This window comes from Bombus vosnesenskii, unplaced genomic scaffold, assembly GCF_011952255.1.
Source record: "Bombus vosnesenskii isolate JDL3184/JDL3185 unplaced genomic scaffold, Bvos_JDL3184-5_v1.1 scf7180000013273, whole genome shotgun sequence".
Classification (NCBI taxonomy): Eukaryota; Metazoa; Arthropoda; class Insecta; order Hymenoptera; family Apidae; genus Bombus; species Bombus vosnesenskii.
The window spans coordinates 2,731,725-2,744,640 of NW_022882931.1; the positions used below are offsets into that span (position 1 = coordinate 2,731,725).

The window sequence follows — 12,916 nt, forward strand, 5'->3', positions numbered from 1 at the left end:
GGGAACGGAGGAGAACTACTGAGGCGCTTGGGCACTGTCGAACGAAATGGCCAGCAATATTGTCGTCGTGGTTCGGGGGATTTGCGTGGGGCAGATCGAGGAAGAGCAGAGAAAGGGCTCCGAGTGACATGGGAAATTAATTATACGCTCCTGAAAATCCTGACCTCCGCCTGAACGCTAAAACAGATCATTGTGTATCTTCATTCCTCACGTACCTTTATCTACGATAATAAACGCGTTCGTTCATACGGCTTATTTTTTCATCCTATTAAATCTTTTAAGCATTGCTTGTTAATATTAATAAAATTATGAACAATTAATTAGAAAACTTCGACTTCGATATTATATCAAACTTTCATTTTTCGACTACCGTTTTACATTGGTATACGTTGCGAGTTAAAAAATTTATTAACGAAATTAATTGAAATTAAGCAGATATGTTGAAAAATAAATTTCCCTGGAAATATACATATAATAAATTACAGTTGCATTAAAAAGAAATTAAAAAAGCTCTGTTGTGCATAAACAGTAACATGTAGTATATCGAGATAAATTTTTAAACTTATAATTACACTGCGGATTTTTGTTGGATAAAGTTGCAGAAATGCATTCAATGTGAAGTATCTATTCCTCATAATATTAAATAGGTATTCAGGTAGATAAGTACTTGCATTCATAAGAATATAAATTTGCATAAATATCCGTAGTCAAGTTATAATAAATGAAATATTGTAGACATATTCTAATATGACGCAGAATTTCTTCATTGCACACAGCGTACGAATGTATCGATATCGTGAGAAATAGAAATAAAGATAGACTGAAACTCACGGAACAGCAACCCTGAAAGTACATCCGGGGATCCATTATCCAGATCTTGGAATTAAACTGCCCGAAACGACCATAAGATTTGTGTTTAGTCCTTTGTATAGAAGTAATCTGCTTCAGTAGTTGTCGTTCTAACACTTTCATATTCATTCTGTAGCTGAATTATCTACGACAGAGAATAAAAAACAAATATTAAATTTTATAATAAAAATCCATAGCAGGATAGAGAGGAACAAGAATTAGAAAATTATAATACCTTTTGCTACAAACCAGTTGCCACCAAGATCATTGATCACGATTTTCGTTGTACATACGCGAAACACGTGTGAAATCTATAAAAATAAAAAACGATTTTATTCTAAAGTATGTTCGCTTTTATACATATATCGTTATGAAATATACACGTGGGGAACGACATCATAGCCTCCGCCTTCTATCCAGTTTCTATCTCCTTTCTCATACTTTACCATCCTACCCAGTATAGACTCGGAATATTTATTTTTATTGCATTAGGTGTATACTCCCTGAGTCAACAGTTTCCTTTTTCTGAAGCATAAATCGAATCCGACTAGATGATTGAAACTGTGATTTCTTTTCATTTTTAATACTATTCCGTGGTAGAATTTATATTATCTTTAAGCTTTTAAATGTTTAATTAACTTTTACAAGCAAATATGAGAAATAATACCCTTATCTGTAAAAAATTATTCGCATTCACACTACATTGCTTTAATACTTTCAAGAAGACGTAGCTTGCAAAGTTAGCGGCTACTAGCGAGTCCACTAAATCTTGTACCACCCCTGGTTGCCTAGCCATTCTTATTCCCTCGTTACTTGCAGCTCCGCTCGAGGCAGCTCTCTCCTTATTATATCGTCTTTCCACACCATAAAATCGGAAAAGAATATCGCTCCCCAAGACAATAGAAACTAATAAATTTGATTACTGATTACACTTGTGAATTTTTCTTTTTAGATTAAAAACTGATCATAAAACAGATCGTAATTGTAACAGAATTTTTATTCACGGTTATTGTAAGCACATTTTAAACTTTAATGTGCCCACCATTTTCTAAAATGCACGCCATCGAAACGTAAATATAACACGGGGTTCCTAGCTATGATAATCTAACCCTAACAATAAAAGTAACAAAGTGACAACACCTCTTACATCTCGTAACTGCGAAGATATTTACGTTGACAAACCTAATTTATACCTTAGGACGTATGGAAAGTTAAGAAATTGCATAAAATTTATTCTAACTTAACCAAAACCACTAAAGATAAATAATTGTCACAAATTGTGACGATACAAGAACAACGAATTGAACAATATGAATATTCGTTTTTAGGATAATAGATACTCACATATTTCAATTGATCGATAGTACTACAATTGGAGCACAACTATATTCTCACAAACTAATTGTTGAACAGAAACGATAGTCCGACGCTACGAGGAGAAAAGATTACAACAATAGAAACGCGGGAAATTTAACTTTTGTATTCGGATGCAGAGACGCGATACACGCAGAGCCATCTGCAACATATCAACACGTCTCAATTCAAATGTAGATAATGCAGGAAGCAATTCACTTGCAACCTGCTTTACTGACTACTACATCAAATCATTTCACTGCCGATATACCCCATCTGGGGTTTCACTGACGAGTTAACTTCAGTAATGTTCATATTAGAACAAAAATTTATTTATTTAATATTTATTTATTATATAATATTATATAACATATATATATATTATATAATATATATTTATTTAGTGAATTTATATAAAAATTAAAATGACAGAATAATATAATTAAGTCGAATTTCTAATCTATCGATTTATATTATATATCGAATTATATTTACAGAAACTTTTTAATTTCAATATTCATTGCTCAGCAACGGAATTAATTTTTTAACCATTTGTAATGCTTAATAAATAATATAAAATTATTCGCTCAAATTACAACTTGAATTTCAATTTATATTACTAAAATAGTATTGGTAGCTGGCATAAGTACTCTACCGGAAGCAGTCTGCGAGTTCATCAACTACACCCATGCAAATACTTGTTAATAAAAACACTAGGTTATAGCAAGATACAAAACTTGTATACAGATGACATTCTCAGCCCTGCCTATACCTTGTCATGTTAGTAACGAAATGGAAGAGCAAAGCAATGAGTCAATCGTAGTGTACGTAGTCGTTTTCGGTAATAATAACAGAAAAATCGTCAATTTTTAAGTCAGCACACATTGCAGAAGATTCCAGAAAGTGAATTCTACGCAACAATGACTGGGGATAAAGAAAAAAATAAAAGATTCTATTCTTGAATGGTATTTATAATTAACTATTTGCTGTTATAATCGCGTAGCAAAGTAGTGAAATATTTCTTTCACATGGTTTCACATTTTCAAACGTAATTGCTGTTGAATATTACCATGAAATGTTCTCAAAGTTGGAGCACTTAGTCAATGGTTAGAATAATTACATATTCTTATAAATGCTAAATATATATATATATATATATATAATTTTATGGAATAAAGAGTACTTTTGACCTGTATAATGTAATGTAATTATGTATTTATTCTTTGACAATTTGCACGTAAAAGATTTGTATTATCAATAAAGAATTCATTGATTCAAAAATAAATTTTTAAAAATAAAGGAATTTGAAACTTCATTCAAATATTCATATTTTAATTACAAAAATACTTTCCTCTTTTTTCTTTCCATTACATAAATTTTATTATATGTGAAAAAATATGTCGCAGATAAGACACTGGTAAGGATTATGTTTATATACTGGAGTGGATTATTTTTTACAAAGTACTCGATAAGTTATGGTAATAAACATTTATATAAATGCATTTCACTACAGTTATAAATTCTTAGCAAATATTAACATGTATCTATGCATTTTATCTTGTGAAGTAAGGGGAATCTTGTTTATTCTATACTCTTTGTTCGTATTTTCTTAATCGCATAAAACAAGGATACATAAGCATATGCTAAAGTAATGTATCACCTCAAATAAATGATGCGTACAATATATCATCCAATTTATTATTTTCTTCTCATTTGTAATCAATATCAGAATGAGAACATAGATATAATAAACCATTTACACGCTTAAGTCAAAACAACTGCCCCTAGTGTCCACTATGTGTTGGATGTGTATATACTCCTCATGTAGAGATTATCATTTTTGAATAATAATTTTCCGTGATAAAAAGTTTTGATATTATTGGATTAACTGCCTGAATTTCTAACTAATATTTATATTGTGAATGCGTGTAAATTTATGGTAAGAATTTTGTACCAAATTGTTTAATATTTATTACACATCAATAGTACTTATAGTTTCGGTAATTAAAGATTACGATTGATATTAGGTGAATAACAAAATATTCAAAGAAACATTATTATGTATTGAAATAAAAATTGTTCAATAAATAGTTCTTCAATTGAAATTGTTAATAACTTAACTGTTTTAATGGTTAGTAATGTAGTAATCGTGTCAGTTTTTAAAAACATTCTCAAAACATTTTTAAACATATTTTATTCTGCCAAAAATATTATAGTAACATATGAACGATGTATAAAAATAATTTGTATATTACGTGCTTTGGTTTCATTATAATAAACTATTTTCAATTTTAATCATACCATTATTAGTAGAATATTTACTTTAACAATTATACTCAGTACATTCTTGTTAAAAAAAATAAAGATAAATAGAAAGAATATAATTTAGGAAGCTAACTATATTAATGATATAAATCTTATATTAATAATCTAACTACACAAAATTAGTTTTTAAAAAATTAGAAATTCTTTTGAATTAATATAAAATGTTTTTGACAGGGTAAAAAGAATTTTGAAGTGCCAAAGATTTTAAAACAAGACTGAAAAATGGTAAGCAAATTACCACAAGAGTTTAGAAGATATCTACGTAATAGAAATCACCTACAACATGTTCTTGAAGAAACTCAACGTACTTTAGAAGTTATTAATCTAGAAAATTTCTTTCCTGGAGGTAAATATTGAAGTTTTTAAATTTCGCTAAGATCAAAATAAAATTTTACCTAAATATTTTTTTACAGAAAATGTTGTGGAGGAATTACTACCCCCCTTAACATTGGACAGAATCACACATATTTTAGCAAATTCTCCAGCTATTGTAGTTCTTGGACAAGATAACAAGGCAAAAGCAACAATAGTTAATACTTTAATATCTACCAATATCTTACCAGTATGTAATGGATTATGGCGGTGGATTAAACTTACTTATGGTCAAACAAACCACATTAGTCTCACATTAGGTCTAGAATATGAAATACTTGAAAATTTGCAAGCAAATGAAAAACCTTGGACTACACTTCCAATCGAAGATCTAACAAAATCTGGAAGTGAAGATACAACTTATCCAACAGTACTTGAAGTCCAACTAAACCAACCTATATTAAAAGATGGTGTTCAAATATTTATTGCTCCAAATACTGGGGCGGTAAAAGTTCTTGAAAAAGAGTTGTTATCTATTTTACCAATATTTTTATATGCGCTTGGTGATCAACCTTTAACAGAACAAAATTTGAAAGAGCTAAGAGACCTAAGGGAGTCTTACCCCTTTAATCCAGTACTTTTTATATCATCTTTGGGAGATATCTTAATGACTGGCATTGATGCTGAATTGACTGAATCTGAACAACATAGACTTCAAAATCGACTAAGTTCTAATGATTCTACATCAAGTAAAACTGATGGTGATATTGATTTTGATAGAATGAATTCGCTTGGTTTAACATGGTTGGATCAGCTCGCAAATTTAGGTTTCCTTGGAATGAAAGAGTCTGTTGAAGTTGATCAATTATCTTGGCTCGGTAGTGGGCAATGTATTAGCTCTAGTGACTTTCTTGACTCATACAAAAAAACAGACCGAATTTTATATTTCATTCGTGGATGTTTGCAAACATACCTTATTAATGCTAGCACTTATTTAAATGAAGTACATACAACGAGCCTAAGAAAGTTTATTTTAAGTGCCTTTGATATGGCACGTATAATTCAAATAACTCCTAAGAGAATACAGTATGCTCAACAGAAGGAAAATGAATTATATGACAATTTAATGAAAATTGTTCATGAAAAACAACAAGAACTAACTGGATTAATACAAAATATTATTCAAGAGATGAAAAATGATGTATTATCATCTAGTAATGATGTATGTTTATATCAAAACCACTTCAATAATAAAGAGAGGACGGAATGGTCTGTAACCGTCAAAGCTGCAATTTCTGAAGTTCAGAGAATAATGCTTTACTGTTTAGGTGAAAAAGTTGCAAAGCAACTTGTAAATTCCGTTAACTGTTTACGTGAAAGCTTTTTTGGTACCTTACAGCGTTGTTTATTGAGTCTCGAAAGAACATACGAATGCGATACTTGTTTATTAGCTAGTGATGCTTTGAAACAAATACTTTCAGCTGCATATAATATTGAATTACATAATTCTTCACCATTTTCAATATATTCATTTTTAGAAAGATTCAATCTGATTTTTATGTCTTCATCTTTGCAATGGTCATCAACTCACACTCTAGATGTAGCTTGGTGGAAAAAAGTGGAAATTGAGATATTGAATTCTTTATCAGCATCAAAGTTGGCTAAAATGATATTGATGCAATTTGGAGATAAACTTGAGTCCTCACATGATGCATTTCAGGCTGCTCTCAGATCAATAGAAAATTATTATTCTGGGGAGTTAGAAAGAACTGAAGAACAAAGAATAGCTATTAGAAAATATCATGCTCCTAGATTAGCTAAATTAGCATTAGAATCCACATCAATGATAGATCTTGTTCGCTATGGAATGCCCCATTATAAAGAAGAAATTGGTCGTGGTCAATATGGCATTGTATTTGCTTCTGATGGCTGGGGAGGCACATCTGGTCCTTGTGCAGTTAAGTCAGTTGTTCCTTCAGATGAAAGCCATTGGAATGATCTGGCTATGGAATTTTACTATAGTAGGTCCATTCCTGAACATAAAAGAATAGTGAAGCTTCGTGGATCAGTTATTGATCAATCTTATGGTGGAGGATTTGGTCTTGGATCTGCAGTTCTTTTAATATCGGATCGTTTAAGTCGTGATTTATATTGTGGAATACGCGCTGGTTTATCTTGGTTAGAACGCATACAAATAGCTCTAGATGTGTTGGAAGGAATACGCTATCTTCATTCTCAAGGACTTGTACATCGGGATATTAAATTAAAAAATGTTCTTCTCGATACCGAAAATAGAGCAAAATTAACTGACTTTGGATTTTGCATCACTGAAGTTATGATGTTAGGGAGTATTGTTGGAACACCTGTTCATATGGCACCAGAGCTCCTCTCTGGTCATTATGATAGTAGCGTCGATGTATATGCATTTGGAATTTTATTTTGGTACATATGCGCGGGACATGTAAGATTACCATATGCTTTTGAACAATTCCATAATAAAGAACTATTATGGACTAGTGTGAGAAAAGGTAAGTTTATAAGTCTTGAAGAATTTATTTAGCTTTGTACTCCTCTTTTCTAAGTATTGTTTTCATTGTTATTAGGTATACGTCCAGAAAGATTACCTTCTTTTGACAATGAATGTTGGAAGTTAATGGAACAATGTTGGTCTGGAGAACCATCTAAACGTCCTTTACTTGGTGCTATTGTACCAGTGTTAGAATCTATTCAACAAAAAGCAAAAGCGAAAGAAGCCTTACAAGAACTTTCAACAGAGAAGTTACAAGCAAGTTCGTCAACAGATTTAAAAAATCCTGCATTAGCATTAGCAGAACCTTATAATCAAAGAGGTACTGTAGCTAGCCCTCCTCCTGCAAAACGTAGGGCAATGAGCATTATAAAATATCATCTTTTTCTGACCAACTTATACATTCAAATGCGGGAACTATAAAGTGCGTATTATTTTCTCTGCTTGTGTATTTAAAATTTTTAGGTGATCTGACTATATTCAATCTCAGCTCTAAATATTTTTTAAAACAATTTATTAGTTTCTATTGCATATATTTGGCGCCTTTCAATAGTATTTTAAGTGCCACAGTATTAATTGACAACCTAATTATTATTACTCTCTTAGAAATTTTTTTAATTTTATATCTGCCTACAAATAATTTAATTTAATTTAATATAAACAAAAAGGAACAAAATAATTGAACTGTGTAAATATAATTTATGATTAAATATGCAATTATGAACAGATTGTATAAATTTATTTTTATATTAGAAACATAAGTACATAATTATGATATTTGATGAATTACGTATGTAATTAGTGAGGTATCCACTTCATTGTGATATGAAAAGGTATGATAGAGAGTAAGGAAATCCAAGATTGTAAAGATTGAAAAATAAATAAAGATTCCCAGTTTTCTACTGACTGTTTTAATGCTATTAAAACTTTCTGTGGAGTATCTAATTCTTAATATTTTAAATTTTCTAATATCAATATATTTATATGTTGCTCAGTGACAAACTTCTCTATTACTGACATAAATTTATATTGTTTTCAGATCTCAGATTTTTCAAAATAGAATCTACATAAATGTTCAAGTGGAATTTCAAAAAATGATAATGTCTTTTAGTGTGGAAGGCTTTGTCATTTGGCAAGACATTTTTATGATACACTTGGACTGTAACATACAAATTCTTAATTACCAGCAAGTACCAGTACTAAGAACTGGATACACAGAAAATTTGAAGTTAGTGGAATTAAGATTATATAAAAATAATTTTATACATATTTAAATGATTATAAAATATTAAGGTTATTTTATATTTCTGTTTTATTTTTAACGTTTTTAATTTTTACGTGAACTAGTCATAATTACATATCTGTAAGTAGCCGATCTCTAGTTGTACTATTTTATTGAATGTAATATTGCATTTATACAATTAAAGTATTTTTGTAAGATATAATCCTGTTAGAAGATTAACTTATAATCAAATATTTTAAATGATATTCAAAGTAACAAATCAAGATTACATTTTGCTTTTTCTAGATCATGTAGAAATTTATAAAATTCACTGATTGTCATTTCTACAAAAATGTTCCTTGTTTTGCCATTTTCTTCTAATTTTAATTTTAAATGTAAGAATGATTTCCCCATGTTGTCAGATTCATTACTCGCTGCTGTTACTGTAAAAATTTATTTATTTAATATTATATTACTTTATAAAAATGTACTATTTAATTATATGTACAGGGGAGGATTGGGGTTAGGTTCTTCAGTATGTTAATATTATATATTGTTTTGCATTCTTATACTTATTCTAACTTTAACTAAATAAATAACGTATTTCATTTTTTTTATAGAGCAAAAAGAAGAACACTAATGATAGTTTTTATACTTTACAAGTTATCAAACGTTTTAAAGGTACTTAAAATATTTTATCTAACTATAACAGAAATTTCTAAAACAATTTGTGTTTTGAGGTTAGATTCGTACCACCAAATCTCCACGAAATGTCAAGGATTTTTGTGATATTTTTAACCATTTTGTATTCAAAATAGGATCCTTTTATTTATTTGTTAACAATGCCTTTATTTATACTCTACTTGTTGCTGAATATCAGATATTGTATTGATAAATGTTATAGCAGTCTGTGTACTTCAGCGAATGCAACAAGTATAAATTATGAAGGCGGGAATTGATGAATGTACATGATGAGATAAAACAAAGATATTGTATAATTATTCTGCCGAATAATTTAATTCGCAGATATTATTATTATAATTTAATTATTATTATTATAATAATTTAATTTAAGATTTAACTTTTATATTGGAATGTAATTTTGAAGTAATATATTTTAAAATCATTATATCATACAGCGAACGAATAATTTTAATCTTACCAGATAATTTAGTTTTCTACTAAATAAACGTATTAAATCAGGACGATTTATTTTTATTTTATATTTAATTACATATGTAACATTATATTTAATATCTTTAGTATATTTACCTATTATGTATTCAATTACCTATTATGATTCATATTTACATATTAAACATTATTCAAGTGATATTTATTTTTGCATTATTATATTTTACAGCTTTGCTTATTTCTAAGATTTTACAACCAAGGGAATTAGGGAATTAAAATGCCTTCAATCTAATCGTACTTTATTTGGTTAACTTTTGATTTATCGGTAGAACGACGAAATATTTCAGATTTTTATCGTTCCAGCTTAGCTAGATGATTGGTTAGAGAAAAAACGATTGTCATGGTTTCGATATAGTTAGCAAAAACCTAGTACGAAAATTGGTTCCAATAAATCCTTTGGATGTCGTGTACTTTCGATCTAGGACAAAAATGGCTAGAAGCAAGAAACACCAGAATGCAATAAAACCTAACGTTAGTTTCGTAGTACTTGTATCACGAATAAAATCTGGGTAGATTTACAAAAGCAAGAGTTCATTTGTCCCATACTTAACTGTAATACGTTGAGGGGAGAACTCGAGATCCGTTTCAGTCAACAGTATCAAGTATAATTTAGACTCTTAGAATAATAGACGTTGCAATGCAAAACAGATGATGAGTATCAAATTCGGAAGAAATTTTATTCTTCTTTTTGAGTCACGACTATCACGAGTCATATAATATAACGAGGCTCGCGTATTTCTGTGGCTTGCGTAATCATTTTCTATCATCGAAGAGAAAGAAACGTTGGTATAGATTTGTTCTTATTAGAATGTCCGAGTATAATAATCAAGTAAAATAAAAGGTTAAAAATACGATCGTTATTATCAAGCGTTGATTGATACTCGTTGATTGTATCTTTAATTACGTAAGTGTTTGCTTCTGAATGCAACACGAACTTCATTCGTTATTCGTCCTAAGACAAAAAGATTTCTTTCACTGCTTCTGTTCCTTGAAAGCGAGAGATTTGTTATGTTTTTTGAAGTAATAACCGATAACAAACGGAGCAGCTTGCAAAGTGTTGCAGTACTTAATTTAATTCTTAAACTACAGCCGTGTGATAAAATGTCTCGGATTTTTGTAAAGTACGGATTTTTCTAGGAACATAACAAATATAAATGCTCTTACTACGTAGCTAAGTACAAACTAAAAATAGTACCCTCTAGACATAATCGCTTTAGACGGTGAATGTTATTTAAGATACTTTTTTATATGATAAAGAATGAACAAAATATCAAAAATATCAAAAATAAAAATATATCATGAATTTAGGGGGATGTTACGATTACAACTTACGAAGTAAGTCTTCGGCTATGTTTCGTTCGGCTATCCGTGTCGATTAAGGGCGCGAGAGGTATCGTGTGCCGTGCTATCTGAATTTATATGCAAATTTTCTCTATAACGCGCCATTGTTTTCCCGACATTCATAAATAAAGGATGGTAGAATCACGGATGAATCCCTTAACCAAAAGCTCGCTGTTTAGTTTCACGCAAACGGTACATTGGAACTTTCGAAATACGCCATATTTGTTGTCGAAGCTTGTTAGAATTTCTAATTAAACCACACACAGAAATGATAAATCTATCTTAAGCTACTCCGGCTTTAGGTCACTTGGTAATAAGTTTGCAAAGTTTCTTCGTGCGTAGTTGCTTTGAGACATCCAGAGATTATGATCAGTTATTATAATTATCAGATAATCGAAATGTTATTTTCGTTTGACCGTTCTTCAAACTAGCCCACCAATAAAATTCAAGATTCCGTTGGATCGTTTCTTATTGAATCCCACTGTATCTGCATATATTTCGTTCTACGTCTCTCTATTGCTTGCTCGTTACAGATGCAAAATACGAAAATACGAAGAGGAGATCCTTCTTTTATATGCTTTTAGCAAAGTAGTGCAGAAATGTAGAATAATTTTCAAAAGATCTTGAATAATTTTGAAACGATTTCGGTCAATGGCCTCGAAATGGCATCGAATGACGCTAATATAATGCTTAAATAATCCCGAACAACCAACACAATAATTTTTTAACAATCCTGGGATAGGTTTCAAATAATCTCAATAGTTCGTGTACTATTTCTTCGTTCGACTTTTATATATTTCATAAATCACTTATGAGAGCAAACAAACCTTATAAGGGAGATTCAGTAGATTTCTAGTCTCAGACATATCCCTGTATTTTTTGTTAATCAAGCTGCGTTTGCTCTCTAGTTGAAAGCGAGCAAACATTTGACAAAAGGGAGCGGGAGTTAGGTGATTCGATTAAATAACTCGGTAACAGGAAGAAGGGAAGAGCAATAGCCATAAAATCGAGGAAGGGGAACAAGACGTTACAACGTAGCCTAGGCGTACGTCAGTTCAAGGAGAAAATCCGCATAAGCGGTGGCGTTTTAAAAAGCATCCCTGTAGACTGTAGAGTTACCTATCTTAGGCATCCCCTTTTTTTGCCCCTCTATCGTCTGACTTTTTGCACGTTGCTTTACCATTTTGTGCTCCACTGTTGCTTCACGACTACTCGACAAATAAGCAGTTGCTTTGAATATGGAAGGTTTCTTATTACTTTGCTTTGTTCATGGTAGAAAGGAAATTACAGTGTTAATAAATATCGAGTTAAAACGAATCGTGATAAAATTCTCTTTCCTCTCGCATTTTAAGAATATTAAAAGCTCGACTTGTGTAAGTAATATGTGTGAATGTAAAATATGCCAAGTATCGAGCTCTGAATAGGTGTTTTGAAGTAGAGACAATTTCGCGCGGAGAGGAATTTGCGCGGTTGTTTTGTCGCAAAAACCTCATCGATCGGTTAGTAAATTTTACAAGCCAGGGAAATTTTACAGGCTCGCAAAAATGGCATGTAATAAAGCATGCGGCGTATAATTTCGTAAATTATAGTCAGACTAATGCGGCCGTGTATGCAGTTTTACACCCCCACCAGGTTTAATAAAATTTATCCGGCAACCGTGACCACGTGCACCCTCATGCATGTAGACGAGTCTCTGGCTTTGTATTACATTCAACTCTATCGTAGGATCGTGATTGTGTTGGTGACGATTCCTGCAACTGGGTGGGGCGGTGCGCGAGCGCCTGCGTCAGATA

The 12,916-nt window shown here is 30.9% G+C and overlaps 3 protein-coding genes across 6 annotated transcripts in view; 1 reads left to right on the forward strand and 2 right to left on the reverse strand.

Moving 5' to 3' along the window:
* LOC117231781 (forkhead box protein P1-like) overlaps positions 1 to 855 on the reverse strand; it is a 245,733-nt gene extending 244,878 nt beyond the window's left edge. Inside the window, exon 1 of the mRNA XM_033490540.1 lies at positions 832 to 855. The gene's annotated coding sequence lies outside the window, so the exon portion shown is untranslated. The remainder of the gene's footprint in view (positions 1 to 831) is intronic.
* A 2,094-nt stretch (positions 856 to 2,949) lies between these two features.
* LOC117231615 (dual serine/threonine and tyrosine protein kinase) lies at positions 2,950 to 8,592 on the forward strand. Of its 4 annotated transcripts, none has more exons than XM_033490216.1 (5): positions 2,950 to 3,167; positions 4,702 to 4,873; positions 4,941 to 7,367; positions 7,443 to 7,688; positions 8,406 to 8,592. In XM_033490216.1, exons 2-5 carry the CDS (start codon positions 4,750 to 4,752, stop codon positions 8,435 to 8,437), a joined length of 2,829 nt encoding a protein of 942 aa, XP_033346107.1. In that variant the 5' UTR covers positions 2,950 to 3,167; positions 4,702 to 4,749; the 3' UTR covers positions 8,438 to 8,592. The 4 variants fall into 4 exon arrangements, with proteins under 4 accessions (XP_033346107.1, XP_033346106.1, XP_033346104.1 ...); XM_033490215.1 differs by lacking the exon at positions 8,406 to 8,592 and adding an exon at positions 3,830 to 3,874 and having other exon boundaries at positions 2,952 to 3,167; positions 7,443 to 8,270; XM_033490213.1 differs by lacking the exon at positions 8,406 to 8,592 and having other exon boundaries at positions 2,952 to 3,167; positions 7,443 to 8,270.
* A 127-nt stretch (positions 8,593 to 8,719) lies between these two features.
* Positions 8,720 to 9,562, reverse strand: LOC117231617 (COMM domain-containing protein 7-like). Its single transcript, XM_033490217.1, has 2 exons — positions 9,342 to 9,562; positions 8,720 to 9,031 (listed from the first exon to the last, which is right to left on the reverse strand). Exons 1-2 carry the CDS (start codon positions 9,388 to 9,390, stop codon positions 8,856 to 8,858), a joined length of 225 nt encoding a protein of 74 aa, XP_033346108.1. The 5' UTR covers positions 9,391 to 9,562; the 3' UTR covers positions 8,720 to 8,855.
* Positions 9,563 to 12,916: the final 3,354 nt, after the last annotated feature.